The sequence below is a fragment of the Sinohyriopsis cumingii genome, chromosome 10 (assembly GCF_028554795.1).
Source record: "Sinohyriopsis cumingii isolate HCF-2022 chromosome 10, ASM2855479v2, whole genome shotgun sequence".
Classification (NCBI taxonomy): Eukaryota; Metazoa; Mollusca; class Bivalvia; order Unionida; family Unionidae; genus Sinohyriopsis; species Sinohyriopsis cumingii.
The window spans coordinates 117,565,030-117,582,631 of record NC_142970.1 but is presented as its reverse complement, the minus strand read 5'-3'; the positions used below and the strand labels follow the sequence as shown (position 1 = coordinate 117,582,631).

The window sequence follows — 17,602 nt, the reverse complement described above, 5'->3', positions numbered from 1 at the left end:
ATGCTTGAGCATGACTCACCAAAATGATGCATAAGCATAACCATCATGAATTGATGACCAAGATCGGCATGTATGCGTGAACACGACCGGTGTGAACGCCTGAACATGACTGGCCATCATCAATACATTAGCTTAAAGCATGTACGCCTGAGGATGACCAGCATGTATGTCTGACCATGACCAACATGCATGTCTGAGTTGTTGTTGTTGTGGGGTTTAACGCCATTTTTCAACACACTATAGGCTGTGCATGGCGGCCAGTATTAATGGTGGAGGAAGAACAACCGACCCACGAGAAGCTACTGGCAAGCTTTCTCACATACCCACATTGGCAGAATCCTATACTCGAACCCACGCAGGCAGAGGTGAGATGGCAGTGATCCGTAAAGGAGAGCGCTTTAGACCACTCGGCCACTCGGAGCCCCTGTATACCTGTATATCTGAGCATGACCGGTATGTATGCCATAGCATGATCAGAATGTATGTCCGAGCATTACCAACAGGTATGTCTGAGCATGACCAGCACGAATGCTTAAGAATAATTGAAGTGCATTACCAGCATGAATGCCTGAGCATAATCATCATGAATGCCTGGGCATTACCAGCATATATGCCTGAGCATGAACGTCTAAGCATGACCATCATGAATGCCTGGTCATTACCATCATGAACGTCTGAGCATGACCATCATGAATGCCTGGGCATTACCAGCATGTATGCCTGAGCATGACCATCATTAACGTCTGAGCATGACCAGCAAGAATGCATAAGAATAACCATCATGAATGTCTGTGCATTACCAGCATGAATGCCTGAGCATGACCATCATGAATGCCTGAGCATGACCATCATGAACGTCTGAGCATGACCAGCATGTATGCCTGAGCATGACCAGCATCTATGCATGAGCATGGCCATCATGAATGTATGTGCATGACCAGCATGAATGCATATCATAATCATCATGAATGACTCAGCATGACCAGCAATTATGCCAGACCATGTAAGTCTGAGCATGATGAATGAGTGAACATGACCAGCATGTATGCCTGAGCGAAACCAGTATGTATGCCTAAGAATGAACAGTGTGAATGCCTGATGTCCAGCATCAATGCATTAGCATGAGCAGCATGTATGCCTAGGAACGACCTGCGTGAATGCCTGAATATGACCAGTTTAACTGCATTAGCTAGACTGTTATGAATGCATGAGTATAGCCGGCAAGTATGACTGAACCTGACATGTATGTCTGAGCATGACAGATTTCATATTTAGAATATGAGATGGAATTGCATTCATTGTAATTGACCAGTTTTGTATAGTATTTTATAGGAAATGTTTTAATTTAAATTTTCGATTTCTGTTTATTTGATATATACATTTATTCATGTGTTTTTTCATAATTCGTTTAAATATTGCATTGATTTTGATGAGCCCTGTGTAGTTTTTGCCTGCCTCCTCTCAAAGCTAATTTTCGTTCTAGGAACTAGTGACATAACTGCCTTTTATCATGGAATACAGTTCATATGTGATGCACTTCAATAGCTACACACGTGAATAACAGGGAGACATCATTACTTTCAAAAGTCTCGTTATCACACGACTGATTAGTCTTAAAAAGCATGATCATGGCAACCAAACATGATGTTTTCAAAGGCTCGGAATCTTAGTTAAAGAACCAGCAAATATCAATGTCCTCCTCTCCCATCAATTTCAAAGCCTAAATGATTGATAAGTTAACCGTGAACAATGGAAGATTCGTCACACTGGCATCCGAGACAGGTCAAAATCTGGAGCAATTAAACTTACCATTTACACCAAAGTGGGTATATGACAAAGCCGGCCAGTAACTTCCCCTTGGTCTATAGTTTTTCATGGAGTCTTGCTGACGTCTTCCTCTACTAAATATACTGCCTATAAAGCTTATCATGTGCTAAAAATTGCCGTTAAACCGCATAAAAACAGACATAACAAGAACGCAGACTACATCAGTGTCAAATTATGTGTTAAGCATATTTTATAGATTAACTTCAGACACGCACACCAACAACGTAATGTAATAGCTGTCTTAAAATATTAAAAACAGGATCAATGAACTAACGAACAGTATATTTCTATGACTCTGCTCAACTCTAAGGCAACTATTAAATCATAGTCCAAGAAGAATATCACAGCCATCACCAAAAGATCGATAGACTTTTATAACAGAACGAAAAGAACATAAAGAGATTGAAATATAGGATAATATAAGAAATGTAAACGATATATCCAAAACGCATAGCGTTATTCCTACTGGAACTAAATACGCTAAATTATCGAAGCAGATGACATACAGATGTATGTTTGGAATTGCATTTAGACACAGCGGAAAGACTACTCAAGTGTTTACCAACTCATTAAAAACGGAAATGTAGTAGCCCTCCGAAACTATATACATGCATCTGAAATATACAATGCCAGTCAGTTTTACTCTTAAGTAAGACGGTTTTCTGTACTTGACCAAGAGACTGCCGATTTGAAGCTATGTTACACATCACACTTGCTACTAACGGAGTAGACAGACGGTTCAAGGAAATGTAACACACAAACAAGCATTAAGTCCTGACAAGTTCAAACGTACTCCAAGAATATTCAGCATCTTTGTAGAGTGTCAGTTTCAATTGGATCCTGGACACCAGGACAGCTCATGAATATTAAAGAAATGCTAACATCACAAGAGTTTGTATCAAAATGGAATTGATACGATGTCACTAAATATTGTCTGTTAATGTACCTCGGGTATAAATAATTGTTTCTCGATATCATATATCACCGTGTAAAAAATGCTTTGAATACGAATTGTGAAACCCAGCTCGTTACCATGATTAATGACTTTCTTCTTCAATAGACAAAAGGTATCAGAAAGAAATTGTCACTCTGCTCTAACTATAGCCTTTTGGATCGTGTTTCTACTCTGTTTGAGCAGGTACATCAATGAATAGTCTTTTCTTTCAAGCCACGAGATACTCATAGAAATCACCATATCAGACAATGTACCAGATATCAGTTGTGTTACACATGGTACTGCCTTGGGACCTCACTTTCTCTTATTTTCATAAACGACCTAGCACATTAGGATCATTCTAGCCACTAACTCATTGCAGATGAGAAGACCCACATGCTACGATTAGCACCATGAAAACCTGATATATATATATATATATATATATATATATATATATATATATATATATATATATATATATATATATATATATATATATATATACATGACTACCTCACCTCCCTACCTGTATGCTTACGTACTTCTTTCGGCTTATTAACCGAGCACTACAAAGAGTATTGTGCATACTACCTGAAATAAGTTTATTATTCTAAAAGCTATTCTTTTTACCTGCACATAAACATGTTTATCATTTTCGTATGTGTATCCTCATTTTCATATGTGTATCATACGGTAGTACTTTTTTCTGTATTTTACCGCACTGAATAAGTATAATTACAATTCGATAGATTCGCATATCATATCCGTCATGTCCTTTCCACTGGTAACTTCATCATATATGTATGTGTGTGTGTGTGCGTGTGTATAAGAGTGTGAATATGCATGTATAAGTGTGTGTGTACGAGTGATATACGCTTTATCATCGGATCATTGATATACCACTGGATGTATCATATATTCATTACCAGCAAAAGAAGCTTGACCATTTTCTTTTGAATGACAAATTTACATACCGAGTGGTATAACAAAGATACAGCGCGCATACTATAGCTCTGTTTTATTAATAGTCTATACAAATACATATAATTATCTTTCCAAAGGAGTTAAGATTAATATAGGAAACTACACTGACGGTAAAGCCATTATATTGATGACATGCACGTACGCAATAAAATGTAGTTCTGCACTACAACTTTTAAAATTCCTTTCTGAAAATGATTCTTGATAATAATGTCCAAGACAATATGTCTTTCCAGAAATATAAATGTACCGCAACCTTATAATACAAGTTGTTTCCCACCCTTGTCACTTGTGTTAAAGTGACCTATTTTATTCCGAATGCTTTATTATGTATGGATAACAATCGTTTTGTTTTGATTGGAAGCGTTGGCAATTCTTCATGCCTTGCACGAACATCCACACGGACCAGAATGCATGCGTGACGTTATTGAAAACTTTAAAGGTATCTCTCTCTCTCTCTCGTCTTTCATTTTCGCATCATTGTGTAAATTGTGGACGTTTCCTTTCGATGTATTAGGACATAAAATATATAATGTAAAATATGTAGAGCGTTGAATATCGAGGAAAATGACGCCAACAGTGTATGAAATATGAATAATAAGAAATCTCATTCTAGAAAATGATAGTCATACATGTGAAAGAGACTACTTTTAAGATATTTGGAGTCAGCCTGGCCCATAATCAAAGTACTTATTATGCAGTGAGAGAAAAAAGGATCACTGGTTAAGATTGATAAAATAAAATTAGCCACTCGGCTTATTCCTTGATACACGTATTTCCTTATACCGTTGCAGTATATTTCGCTCAGGGCGACTTCCATGGTAAGGACTGTCTGTGTACTGGATATGTGGCCTATAACATCGATAGGACCCAACAAAGTAAGTTACAAAATACAAATATGGGAGTCAACTATTATTTTATCACCATGTATCGCAGCCAGTCATACAAAAGTGAAAAGTATTCAATTATACATACATACATACATATACACATACATACATACATACATACATGCATGCATCCATCCATCTATTCATACATAAATCCATACATACATGCCAAAAATAGACAAGCATATAGAGAAATACATCGCATTACTGAAATATTTATTAGCTATATATTTCCCTACGAATGAAATGAAGATTTTAAATTTCAGCATATACAACTGAAACAAATATTACTGGCACAACGAAAAATGTTTCTCTTTTGCCAGAGTGTACGCCAATGTAAACTTCACTTATTTGATGCTTGATATAAAAACTTATAAAAGGATTTTTTTTTGATTGATTTTCAGGTAGTTTTAAAACATGCGCTCATCAGGATCGTATGTCTGCTGGTATATTCTCTCTCTCTCTCTCTCTCTCTCTCTCTCTCTCTCCTTATACTTATTTATTTTTAACAGTGGTTTGTATCTCTTTTACGGATATTCTCTTACTACTACTACTACTAATACTACTACTACTACTAGTAATAATACTAATAATGACAATAACAATAAAGAATAATGCATGTTACCGTAGCGGAAATATTTGATAATGTTCAAGTGCCTTAGACTACCGGGCTCAATTCCTTTATGGAATGTGCGATTAATATTCTACTCAGTAAGGACGTTCAAGCGGCATCTTGAAACAAACGCAGCATTGTAGATAAAATAAACTAGGTGTATATTTTAATTTTGTTGAAGGAATATAAATAAACAAATGTAGCTGAAACAAAACGGCATGACGGTTGTTTTATTTTAATGTTGATGATTTTAAAGCTTCCAATTAAATATTTTACCGAATAGAAAATTTGCATAAACAAACAAAGCTCTCACTTCAACATTATATTAACAGCTGTATTTATGGAGTAATTAGTCAGTAAGTTTTATGTTACAGCATACAACTATGTACAGCGAGTAGCGATCTATTTTTAGAATGTCTCTTTCCCCACGCAGTAAGAAGCGTAGGCAGATGTGTTTCACATTTTGCATGGAAATGAGATCATACGAAGGTTTATGGTGCTGCATCCTATGTTATTCCATTCTTAAGAAAATTATTCATAATGAGTATGTGTGTTTGTTGCCTTAGATCTTTCCAAAACCACACAAAGGATTATGAGCAAGGTAAGGTGATTCACAAATGTTTTAGATATGGCAAACTGTGTGCATCATTAAATGCTTTAGATATGGCAAACTGTGTGCATCATTAAATGTTTTAGATATGGCAAACTGTGTGCATCATGAAATATTTTAGATATGGCAAACTGTGTGCATCATTAAATGTTCAACATTCGGTTTAGAGGCAGGGCTTCATGGTTATTCTTACTTGCTTTCTTCATTCATCTTCAGAAGCAAATAACGTTTTGTTCCTAAACGGTAGTAGTGTGGGTCCATGTGCGCATCACCATTCAGGTAAGTTAGCATGTCTCGTTAAGCAATATTTTCATATAATTAGTTTATAATGATAATGTATGCTGTTTTAAATATATAGTTATAAAATGTTATAAACCTAGATCTTGAAACTGGTAAAATAACATAGATAATTGAGAACATTAGTGAATAGATAAGATAAAAATATATACAACAGTTTTATGCCACTTTAGAAGCTATAATATCTTACATGAAGCTGGATTACATTCAGTTAGGACTCTTATATATATTTAATGAGAAAGCAATGATTGCGACTATGGCACGTACATGCATAATTCAGCTGCTTACAAAACCGACATGTCTCACCTGCAGGATTGGATCACTTTTCAGTAGGCCCCCGTATCCGCCTAGACTCCACCCTCTACCCTAATCCCATCCTCGCCATTAGTGGTTTTGGATCATTCCGTCCAGTATCAGATGTGATTTGATGAGAGAGGTTACCATGACACCCTTGCATTCTGTCGTGCCTTACCGACAAACCATTACACTGTAAACTCACTTTGCCGCTATCACTCAAGCGAGATCACTTGTATGCAGCTTCATTGGATTTCTCTCCACGTGTTTACTTTTGGTCAGTATCAGCTCGCATGGAAATGCTGCCGTTCCATATTTTTGAAGTTCATGTTTGAATCTACACAAGTACACAAAATTTGTCAAAATCGGTATTAAACTAGTTCATTTCGTAACAAACATCAAGTATCCATTTGTAACTAACGTCACTCAACGAAGAGTTTCAAAACTTCCAAATTATCTACGTGTTATTAAGTTTGCTCATTACTTATCATCCATCAGTTGAGTTTGAGCGTATGTTCAATGTGGCATCCTTCATTTCTCTCTGTTGGTCTGAGACACGTAAGGATAATTTCACATAATGATGACAACCATATTTTCATCTCGCTTATCTAGGATCCACCATCATGTCACAACTTGACCATAACAACAGACATTGCTTGACTACTTGACCATTTCCAGCTTCTGATGATGATTTGAAGATTTATATTGCTCTTGCCCTTAAGCCCTGCGCGCTTTGCTTATTCTGTAAGACCTCACAGTGGCTGACGAAAATCCGAAGCAGCTCTTTGGTACAATCATAGTGTGCTTCTTCATGTGTCCCATAGGGCAGAAAACAAATGTATATACAGTCTAAAAGACCAGTTCATTCTAGGCAAATATCCCAAACTGTAGACACTCGTTTCCACTTTGCCTTTCTTTCTCGACTTGCATTTAAATACCGAAAATCTAGACTCCTGACTTGTTTCATATTCCCGAAACTGACGAAAAGACATTGTTCTTAAAATGAAGATGAATATTCCTAATAAATCTATTTTGTGTGAGTTCAAGTGGCACTAATCCCATAACAGTGAACTTCGAATCTCCAAATGTAAAACCAACGTTAAGCACTCCATGTAAACATCTTTATGTGTCTGATTTACACCAAAATCCTCCGATCTATTCTTGTCTCCTAATCCATCTGACAGCAGATCGTCGGAGTAGAGGTTGGAGGTTTGATGCACTGATTGTAACTACTGTACCGTAGTAAGTTTCGATCGTGCTACAGTTGTAGCATCGGCTGCCGCTTAGCATTGGGAACTAGGCAAGCGGCTGATTACTAATCCAAAGGATTTGTGAAAGTCACTGCCATATAAATATATTCTTAATAAACTATTTTTTGGTTTTATCACCACCAAATATAATGTCCGCCATTTATAGCCTATCATGGTTTGATGCCCAAAAGCCCATATTAAGCCCCTCAAGCCAAAAGCCAAAGTTAACACGTGGTTAACATTTATGTGGTGTTGACGATGATCTCGGTTTAGCCGAATATCACCCAACCTATCCTATCCCGTATTTTTCAGCTATGAGTTATATCTTCATTAATCGCCATCCTGTTCAAAACACGTTATATTACGTGTTATGTATCTCTATGTTTGTGTGTAGACAGATATTGTTACAAGAATATGTTTAAATCATTTTGCCATTGCTATGATATTGACGTTATAAGATTCTGTAAAATGCCAATTGTTTTCCTGCACACACACACACACACGCACACGCACAAATACCTACCAAATAACAAAGCAATAAGAAAACAAAGACATCATGCACATTCAATGATTTCTATCAATACCGACAACTTTTATTATAGTGTGGCATTTGATTGGTTCGGTGCCGACCAACCTATCCGGGTCTTTGGACTGCCAATGGGAAATGTTAAAGCATTTTAATGGTATGTAACAACTCATATAAAAACCATAGATTCAGCTAGTGAGTTACTAAGTTTGTAGTTTACTTAAATGCAGTATATCAATGTTATACATGAACCATTTCATATGCAGCTGAGTATTAAATTGTGATCCAGCTTGTATTTAGAGTTTGACTTTGAATAAGTTCATAAACGCATTGCAATCTTATTAAATAATGATGATAATATAAACTATTTTTGATAATGTATCATCAGCAATCTCAGGTTCAAGCTCAAACCTTCGAGCACTTAGGTGAATATGATTCAGTAAGAGGGTTTTGACAATAAGGAACGTGATGCATGTCAAGCTAAATGAAGAAAAAAAAACCTTATAATTTCAAATTTCAGTGTTTGGGGACTTTTTTGTCATGTTCAACTATCCATACAATACATCTTGATATATCTTAGTACAGAATTTAAACAAATGAATCCTTACATTCTCATCTATTTCTCTCTCACACGCACACACACTTTTTTCCCAAACGTTTCTGCATGCAAATGACATTCAACCGATATTTTGCAGGCATTCTTGATAAACAAGATTCCCAATGTACATGCGAACATGGTATGTATTATGAAACCTCATTCGTAGAAACATTTTTAAATCTGTTGAATACACTTCAATATGATATCGAAGTATCGTAAATATTAGGTCAACTATATTTTTGAAATAGAATACCTAGTAACTTTCAATGAAATAAAACAACTCTTAGTTTTCAAGATCATTTTGACCTCAACTATAAACTGCCACATTGCAGACATCGTAGCGATATGACTGAAATTTTTTAAAGCTACCTTAAAAATCCAAATCACATCACATCACAACACATTTTGACCTCAACGATTACAAACACCTACTGTTGTTTATCATTTTTGTTTTTAAAGCAATGTGCTGTCATTCAGTGTTTTATTTTTTAAATAAAGTGTTGTGTTTGGGTGTTGATGGTAGTTTGCTTTATCTTTATTTGTATTAAATATGTTTGTTTTATTTTTTAGTCTAGTGTAATATAATATATTAAAATAGTTCATAAACAGTTGATGTAAAAGAGTTGATTTTCATAAAACGATAAGCCTGGGTAGAAACCGGAGTGGGAGTCTGAAAACCCGCTGGAAGACTAGAGATCAGCCGATTGAAGGCCAATATTCGGTGTCAACACTCGCGAGCAAAGGTGGGAAGTGGAGTCGGCGGCCAATAGATCAGTCGGTTGGAATAAGATGGGTTAAACATTATTCCCCATCTAGACTGGCACAAAATCGTTACTTTATGCATTTTTAAATATTGTAGTACTGTAGTTAAAATGTGTACCTAATGCTTTATTGTTGATGCCTTTGTACCTTTGCTGACATTGGGCGGCTTCGCTAGTGGTTGTTTTTGGAATTTACGCAGCACGTCTGGCATGCAATGTTTACAGTGGCATTGATAGTTAACGACTTTTACTGCAGATCTGCGGACCATAGCGGATGAGCGACATAGTACGTAATGTGGCTACTTAAATTGACTAAACAAAATTAGCAGCGTTTCACAAGAATATAAAATAAGCAGGAAAACTAGGGGAAAACAGGGAACGTTAGGCCTTGAAGCCGGCATACAGGTTTAGTAATTGTAACAGGGAAATGCAGTCTGTGTAGTATTCGTTATTTTTTCAGTGACCTAGGGTTTTTTTTGGCGATGTCCCCAAGGAACATGCATAAGCGAAACATGTCAATGGCATTTATAAGGGACCCTTTGGACCCGCGTGCTTGTTGCTGATGACTACGCGGATCGCGCGCAAGCTGAGAAAATTATTTGGCACTTGAAAGCAATTATTCATAACCTAATGGGGTACTTCTTCAGACAGGAAATAATCATCTGGCTGCACGAATTAATGAATTCAAGAAAATAAGAATTTCCTTCTGTCCATGATTATTGCTGACTTTGCACGTTTATCTACAACGTTTGTTTGACAAACCCATTGTACATCTGTATCCACCTAATGAATAACTTTACAAAACTCGCAGCAGCTCCTACGACGGGGTATTGAAGTGGGGCGCTGACAATAGGCCCCGATTAGTTAGAAGCTGAACATCTGGAACGACAACAGAACCATTTCAGTGGATATTGTTCATGAAAACCACACGGGTTTTTACTCTTCCGTGGGCTATTTTAACTCGTTGTTTGCTACTTTTTCCATTCCAACCGATGTACATGCCTTATGTGACGACGGTGGTATCAAACAGTAGTGTAATTTTACTTTAATGTCACTGGTTATGTAAATAACACAGTCTTTGTGCGGCGGGTAACTGCTGTTATTTTCTATCCTGATGATTAAAAGATTGGCCCCCGATACATTACCACAATTACCATTGAAGTCAGTTAAGTAATACCCGGCTCCCGGAGTGTGATAATGCTTTTGTTGTGACCGAGAGTAAATCCATGAAAGGTACGTAAGTTTTGAATTGAATTTCAGTGAAAGTAACCAGACCCATGTATTGCTCTATTTTCACTGCCCGATGTGATATTATCTGCTGTTTAATACCGGCCATGATAGCAAGTGTCCACTGATGACTTTTTAATCCAAAGGAGCATCCTATGGGAATGCCACGCTTCCAAGTCGATGAGGCAGGCTGTGAACCGGAAGAGGACGTTACGGTATGTAACTTGGAGGTAACATTGGCTGGCGTCTGATACATGGTTGGTGGCAAAGTTCAATGCGGAGACATCATGGGGTCGATTGATCGCCAAATATATGCGTTACTATGTTGATATTCATCACCTGCGGGCCGCTATTTATACCACCGATGTTCAAGACCCTCGGTGTAGTACCCTAGTTGAAATAGTAGAGTCCAGATATATATATATATATATATATATATATATATATATATATATATATATATATATATATATATATATATATATATATATATATATATATATATATATATATATATATATACATATATATATATATATATATATACATATATATATATATATATATATATATATATATATATATATATATATATATATATATATATATATATATATATATATATATATGGCATGGCTTACATCTACACTAAGATAAAAGGATACAAATATACAATTAAATTAGTACTGGCGGTGCTTGACTAAAGGACACAGTGTATAGCACTGATGAGCAGGCTGGAGTAAGGACAGACGCTGTCAAATCGAAAATGAGGCTTGATGAGTAAACAATATCGTCTAATGTGAATATCTGAAATTATTTTAAACCTTAGATAGGACCGCCAATGGTCACAATGAAACTTTGAAATGAAATTTTGACAATGGTTGTTGAAATTCCTTGAAGCTTGTATTCCTAATGACGACAGATTAGGGAGGTGGTCCACATAGTTTCGTCATTACTTTCTTCTTGTGATATGCGCAGCAGGGCGTAGAAGTCGGTCATGCAGTTTGATACTTTATATCATGATCCTTATTTTCCTTTAGATGTCTTCGTGTAAGTTGAAGGCATTGCAAAAACAGTAAGAACAGTTATACTCAGAATAAGCTTTAGAAATAAACTTGCTTTTGTTGATGAAATTTGTATGTAGATGCAAAATCCGCCTTGCACTAGCTTTGACCACCCTGTTATCTACTTATTGTATTGTAACCACATCATGTGGGTCGACGTGGTCGTTCTCAGACAACATCCAATTTTGTAGGTCATGTCTTGATGTTGCCAGGTCATAACAGCCCTGAGTGTGATGCTCCAGTGGACACATTTTTAAGGCGGATTATCGATACTGTATGGGGTAAAGCAGATTAAGCAGATTATGACCATAACACTTGGCAATATCAACAACTTGATACCAGCTAATGGGCACCGATATTGTTCATTGCACCATGGACAGCAAAAACCGCAATGACTGATTTGATAAGTAGCGCAAAGGCGTCGAATAACAGGCCTAGGTCATTCAGATCTACGTTAATAGTGCGGTTGCTATAATCCGCAATGAATACCGTGGCCGTAGATTCGGAGGACAAGAGCGGTTGTTGATTGCAACAGAACGTCAGTATTGCCTGGATCTCAGCGTTTGGAATGCTAGCGTCCTGATATATCAAAAGACATTATTTGTGTTTACACTATACCAAACAAGAGAATTATGTTCCTCATTGAAAAATCGACATATAATATCTCATACAACAATGTGTATGGTCATTTTGCGCTTAAGCGCCTTAAACACCGCAAGGCAAATGTTGTAGTACACTTGAACGCTGGCCCGTCTTTAATCGGAAGCAAGATGTAGGTAAACTGCAGCTATTTAATGTTGCTCTGTTCAGGTATGAATCTAATTCAGCAGATGGAACCGTATGGTCAAAGTTGGGATGGTGTGGTCAAGAAGGCTGCCCAATGCGTCAAGCGATACTGTGAAGAGACGAGTCTAGGAAAATGATACCAGCTCCATACCCTTTGTGCCCTGACTTATGTGCCAAATCATTCAGCATGCAGATGCAGACGAAGTTTTTTTTAAGCGCTTTGCAATATTCAGCATGTTAGAGAAAGTCTTTAACGCCGCCTCAAGTGACTAAGGCTTTCGTAGGATACTGGCGCACTTGGCGGCGTCGACGACTCAACTTTAGAAGTGGTAGGAAAAGTACAAACGTTGATGTTATTCTCCCTTCCACAGCTAAAGAAGCGCATAGATTATTCATTTTGCATCTGAAGTATCAGTTCGTCATCGATTATCATCTATCTTCATTTCAGTTTTCTTTCAATTGTCTTCCGATTCATACATCTTCATCTCTGTTCGTTTTAATTTCTGCTTTATATATTTACCGTAACACAGCTGACATTCGACTAGACCCCGACGCTCCAGATAATTCTGGCGAGGCTCCGAAAAACTGTGTAGATTCCGCGTACTAGCGACAGAACCTAGTGTACTCGAACAGCCGCGACATCTGCGACCCGCAAAAGAGTGATATGGACATGATCTATGACTTAAACAAGATCCAGGTACCAAAAGTCTGGTGGTCGCTGGCTTGTTGAAAGGGAGATGGGAATCAAGCGGGTAGTGGACATGCACCATTAATGTGGACGACAAATACACTGATGCAATGCATTTATGGGCCATGAGCATTAAGAAATACATAAGCGTCGACTGCAAGATTTTCTGGCACGAAGATTCGCTAGTTGTTTTCACATTCGCTGTGCTATTACATATATTTACAATGCTGGAAACTTCATACATTTCTTGGCCTCACTTTGTTGTCACGCTGCCTAGCTCTGTCTGGCTGATTATCGTTAAGTAGCATGTCTATCAAATCGTCTTGTGGAATAGTCCTGTCGACAATATGATTTGGCTGCTGGGTTGAAACGTGTTGCTCAACACTGGACTTTGGTGTCTACATTGAATTAGTTTATTAGTAATACTAAGTGTACGTAAGTTCTACGTGTGATCCCAATAAACAAATGTCGTGATGCGTGTGGTTGTTTCTGGCCTTCCTCAATTACTGCAATACGTTCTCAAACTGCTTACTGTCACTCTTTTCTTATTTACCTGATTGTGTTGCACCCTGTTGCTATCACTCTTACAATAAAGCCTAGATTCGGTGTGCATGTCCCTTTCATACATCTGGCATTTTGAAAGCGAAACGCGAAACGTTTCACTTTGTTTCCTATATAGATTATTTCTACAGTGAGCCCGTAAACACTAATGTACGCAGCACCCTCCCACCCCACCCCCACCCCCCGAACCATGTTTAGCAAGTATAGCCTTTACTTATCATTCGGGGAATACTAGTTGCAAAATAGTTACTAGTATTTAAAATAAACTACACTAATCAGGCACTGCAATTATTTTTATTTTTTCATTATCCCGTAGATGAAAAATAGTGATCATCTTTATCCGTTTCAGTTTCCGTTCATATATTTACCATAGCACGCTTGCAGATTCGATAATCCATTATAAGACCACCACAGCATTTCTAGCATTATAAGGTTTTGCACCCCACCAGATCCTCATGGCATGAATAATATTGTATAGTTTATTGGTATCAACATTTTTAGCAAGAGCACTCGTGTTTGCCTTGAAACTCCTTCTACTATGTATATAAGTATTTTATTTTTATTTTCTAAATTGAAAATGTTGCAACAAAGTGAAAACCAATTCAATGCTGGCATATAGGGTGAATGGGAGGTGGCTCGGCCCGCCTGATAACCTCATGTTTTCTCATCGCGTTCCAGCTAGGCTAACCGCAGGCCCCAACCAGTTGACCACTGGCACCAGTTGGACAGATAACCAGCTGATTCCCTGGTTCCATACACCGGTTCCCAACCAGACTCACTTGTATTAACACAAGAAACAATGGCCCACATCAGCTGAAATCTGGCCCTTTAACTGGCTCCTTAGACTCGCCGAGGTGTAGACAAATGCCCCTGTAATATGTGCATAAATATAATAGGAGTTATTGTATTTTTCTTTAATAACCATTGTTACTTGATAACTGTCTAAACTACATACAATAGATTTAGTTGGTTACTTTACCTTAGTCACGAGTATGCGTCTCCTCACATCCCACCGCCTGTCATCGCTTCGTCAACAGGTTCTACGACAACTCTCGGCGCTGATCCTCTCAACCCCTTGTCAACAAAAGACGCTACAAATACGGCAACACCGACTCCAACAAACGCAACTTTAACCACATCAGTTATGATGGCAACACCGTCGCAATTAATGGGTAGGCACTATAAATCCTTTTTCCATTAGAAAATAGTTATATATTTACATGTACATTTATATATCATATTCAAGAAAGAATGTTCATTTGATCTCAGTGGAATACATATAATCTATACAATTAAAATTACAGCAAGTCTTTAAACAGATAATTATTTAAGCCTTGTATATCTTGTAGTATATAAGACAAGCAATGGAACGGGGAAGTTGGTTCCTGCACGGTGCGAATTCATGGCCCTCAACATTGGCATTACTAATCATTATTGAAGCAAATAATCTGTTATCAATATATTGGTGACAGTGCATACACAATTCTAGAATATTTGTGGAATATTTATTGTGTAGTGATTCGAGCTTTCCAGTATGGGAAGATGAATATTTTGAAAACCAAAGGTGTTTCCGATGGAACATAACATTTAGCAATCCAAGACACTGATTTCCTCAATGGAAAAAGGACTATTTAGCAAACCAGTGACAGTTGATAACTTCAATGCATACATGACAATTTAGAAAAAATAATTTTGATTTCATAAATCGTATTCATCATTTTACGTCATCATTGCCATTAGACTAATCAGAAAAATCATCAATGTCATTCGACCAATCAAGAAAATCACCAACGGCTTTAGACCAATCATAAATTGATTGACTAGGTATTTACTCTGTAAGGCCTGTGACTGAAGGTTTAAAAAACACTCTTCTAGATTTTCCTTTTCTTTTTCAAAAATCTAAATATTTTTCAGATAACATGTTAACATATATTCCCAAGACTTTCCAAGAGAAAGTTTCGGAAAATTTATAAAAACTGACTGGGAAAATGTCAGGCAAGACTAAAAACTTACTCCAGTAGATGAAATGTTTTCACCTTTAAAAATCCGTGATTAAACCCCGTTCTTATTTGATAATCAAATGTTTTTCCCTATCAGAGACTGTGATCTGAAAATATCTAGTCTGTACTAAACGAAATATTTGTAGTTGTTGAAATCTATTGTCTAGCCCGTGTGGTAAAATTATGGATGGCATCATGAATGGTCATACGATATGAATATTAGTATAATCCACTAGAAGCTAAATATTCTGCCACGTATAAAGACTACTGCTGTGGTAATTGGACTGGTTTTAATCCATCCTTCAGATCCATGTAATTTCAACTCTTCAACATTTAAAATAGCTTTTATATGAAAATGAAAAGTTTTATCAAAAGATTCTGACACGGCCCACTCGAAAACGCGTATTCAGGTATATAATTAAAATGTTTGTGCGACATTTCATTGTTAGATAGCAAGAGAAGTTTGTTTCTAAAAGAGTATAAATTAAAATATTTAAAGTTCTCCTTCAAATAGTCAAGTTGTTGAAAGAAAATGTTCAAATTATGATTAATTATATTTTTCATTTAATGATGATTCAGAAACACCAACATTCTAATCACATACATGAAAAGTTGTAAAGCTTTAAAGACAAGGCCATCATAAACTTTCAAATAATGACCTCCCTTACCGTAGGGAGTATATGAATAAACATCAATATAGTGAAACAATATTAAAGAAAGATAGGTAGCTTGAATACATACATAGTAGAGACTGACATGCAGACATGTTTGTATATATGCAACTGAGTAACTTGCATGCATACAATTGTGTGTACCCATCAGCGATATAAATTCAGTTTATTTGTTCTGTATACATTTCAGTAACGTATGCCTGCATGAAGGCGCCAACAATTAGCATTATAGCACATGGTTTAATGCAGACAAATACCGAGGCGGGAGACTGCCATCCGGGGAGCAAAGATCACGTGGCGTCGGAGGCATTAGTTATTAATATGTGCAAAACATTAGAACCACACAATTGGAAGGAAGGACAACATGTGAGTGTATATATTAATCTCTGTGTGTGTGTGTGTGTGTGTGTGAGAGAGAGAGAGAGAGAGAGAGAGTAGTGAAGTGGGGCTGTTTAGCCTCAATGGGAATTAGCATTAAAAACACCCCTGGGCCTGTTTAGCCTCAGTGGAAATTTAACATGGGAGAAACACCTGGGCCTGTTTAGCCTCAAGGGAATTTAACATGGGAAAAAAAATAATCTTGGGCCTGTTTAGCCTCAAGGGGAATTTAACATAGGGAATAAATCGTGGGACTGTCTAGGGACAAGGGGAATTAAACAGGGGAATAGAGTTTGGGCCTTTCTAGGGACAAGGGAAATTAACATGGGAAATTGAAACAGGGAAGGGTCTCTATTTTTTTTTTAAAATAAAAAAAAGTGGGGTAGGCAATTGAAAGGCAAGGTCTTTTCGAGAGATTGAAGTGGCCCTGAAAAGGGCCTTTAGGTTTCTTCTTCTTCTTCTAATTTCTTCTATTTCTCCACCAGCTTCTTATTTTCTGTCCTTTTCTATTCTTTTCTTTCTTTTCTTCCTCCTTTTTCTTCTTTTTCTCTTCTTTCTTCCTCTTCTCATTTTCTTCTTCTTTTTCAATTTTTTCGTTCCATGCTTTCATCTTTATCCTTTCCTCTTCGTCCTCCTTGTCCTC

General features: G+C 37.0%; 1 protein-coding gene across 3 annotated transcripts in view; it reads left to right on the top strand.

The window, feature by feature from the left end:
- The window catches only part of LOC149791087 (uncharacterized), a 73,433-nt gene that overhangs the window by 32,000 nt on the left and 23,831 nt on the right, over positions 1–17,602 (top strand). Inside the window, exons 6-13 of one of the 3 annotated variants that reach the window (XM_089973006.1) lie at positions 4,110–4,187; positions 4,540–4,623; positions 5,040–5,081; positions 6,075–6,137; positions 8,302–8,382; positions 8,921–8,962; positions 14,924–15,082; positions 16,772–16,947. In XM_089973006.1, the coding sequence (XP_089829132.1) occupies positions 4,110–4,187; positions 4,540–4,623; positions 5,040–5,081; positions 6,075–6,137; positions 8,302–8,382; positions 8,921–8,962; positions 14,924–15,082; positions 16,772–16,947 (725 nt within the window). The remainder of the gene's footprint in view (positions 1–4,109; positions 4,188–4,539; positions 4,624–5,039; positions 5,082–6,074; positions 6,138–8,301; positions 8,383–8,920; positions 8,963–14,923; positions 15,083–16,771; positions 16,948–17,602) is intronic. The other 2 variants (XM_089973007.1, XM_089973008.1) reach the window with 2 other exon arrangements.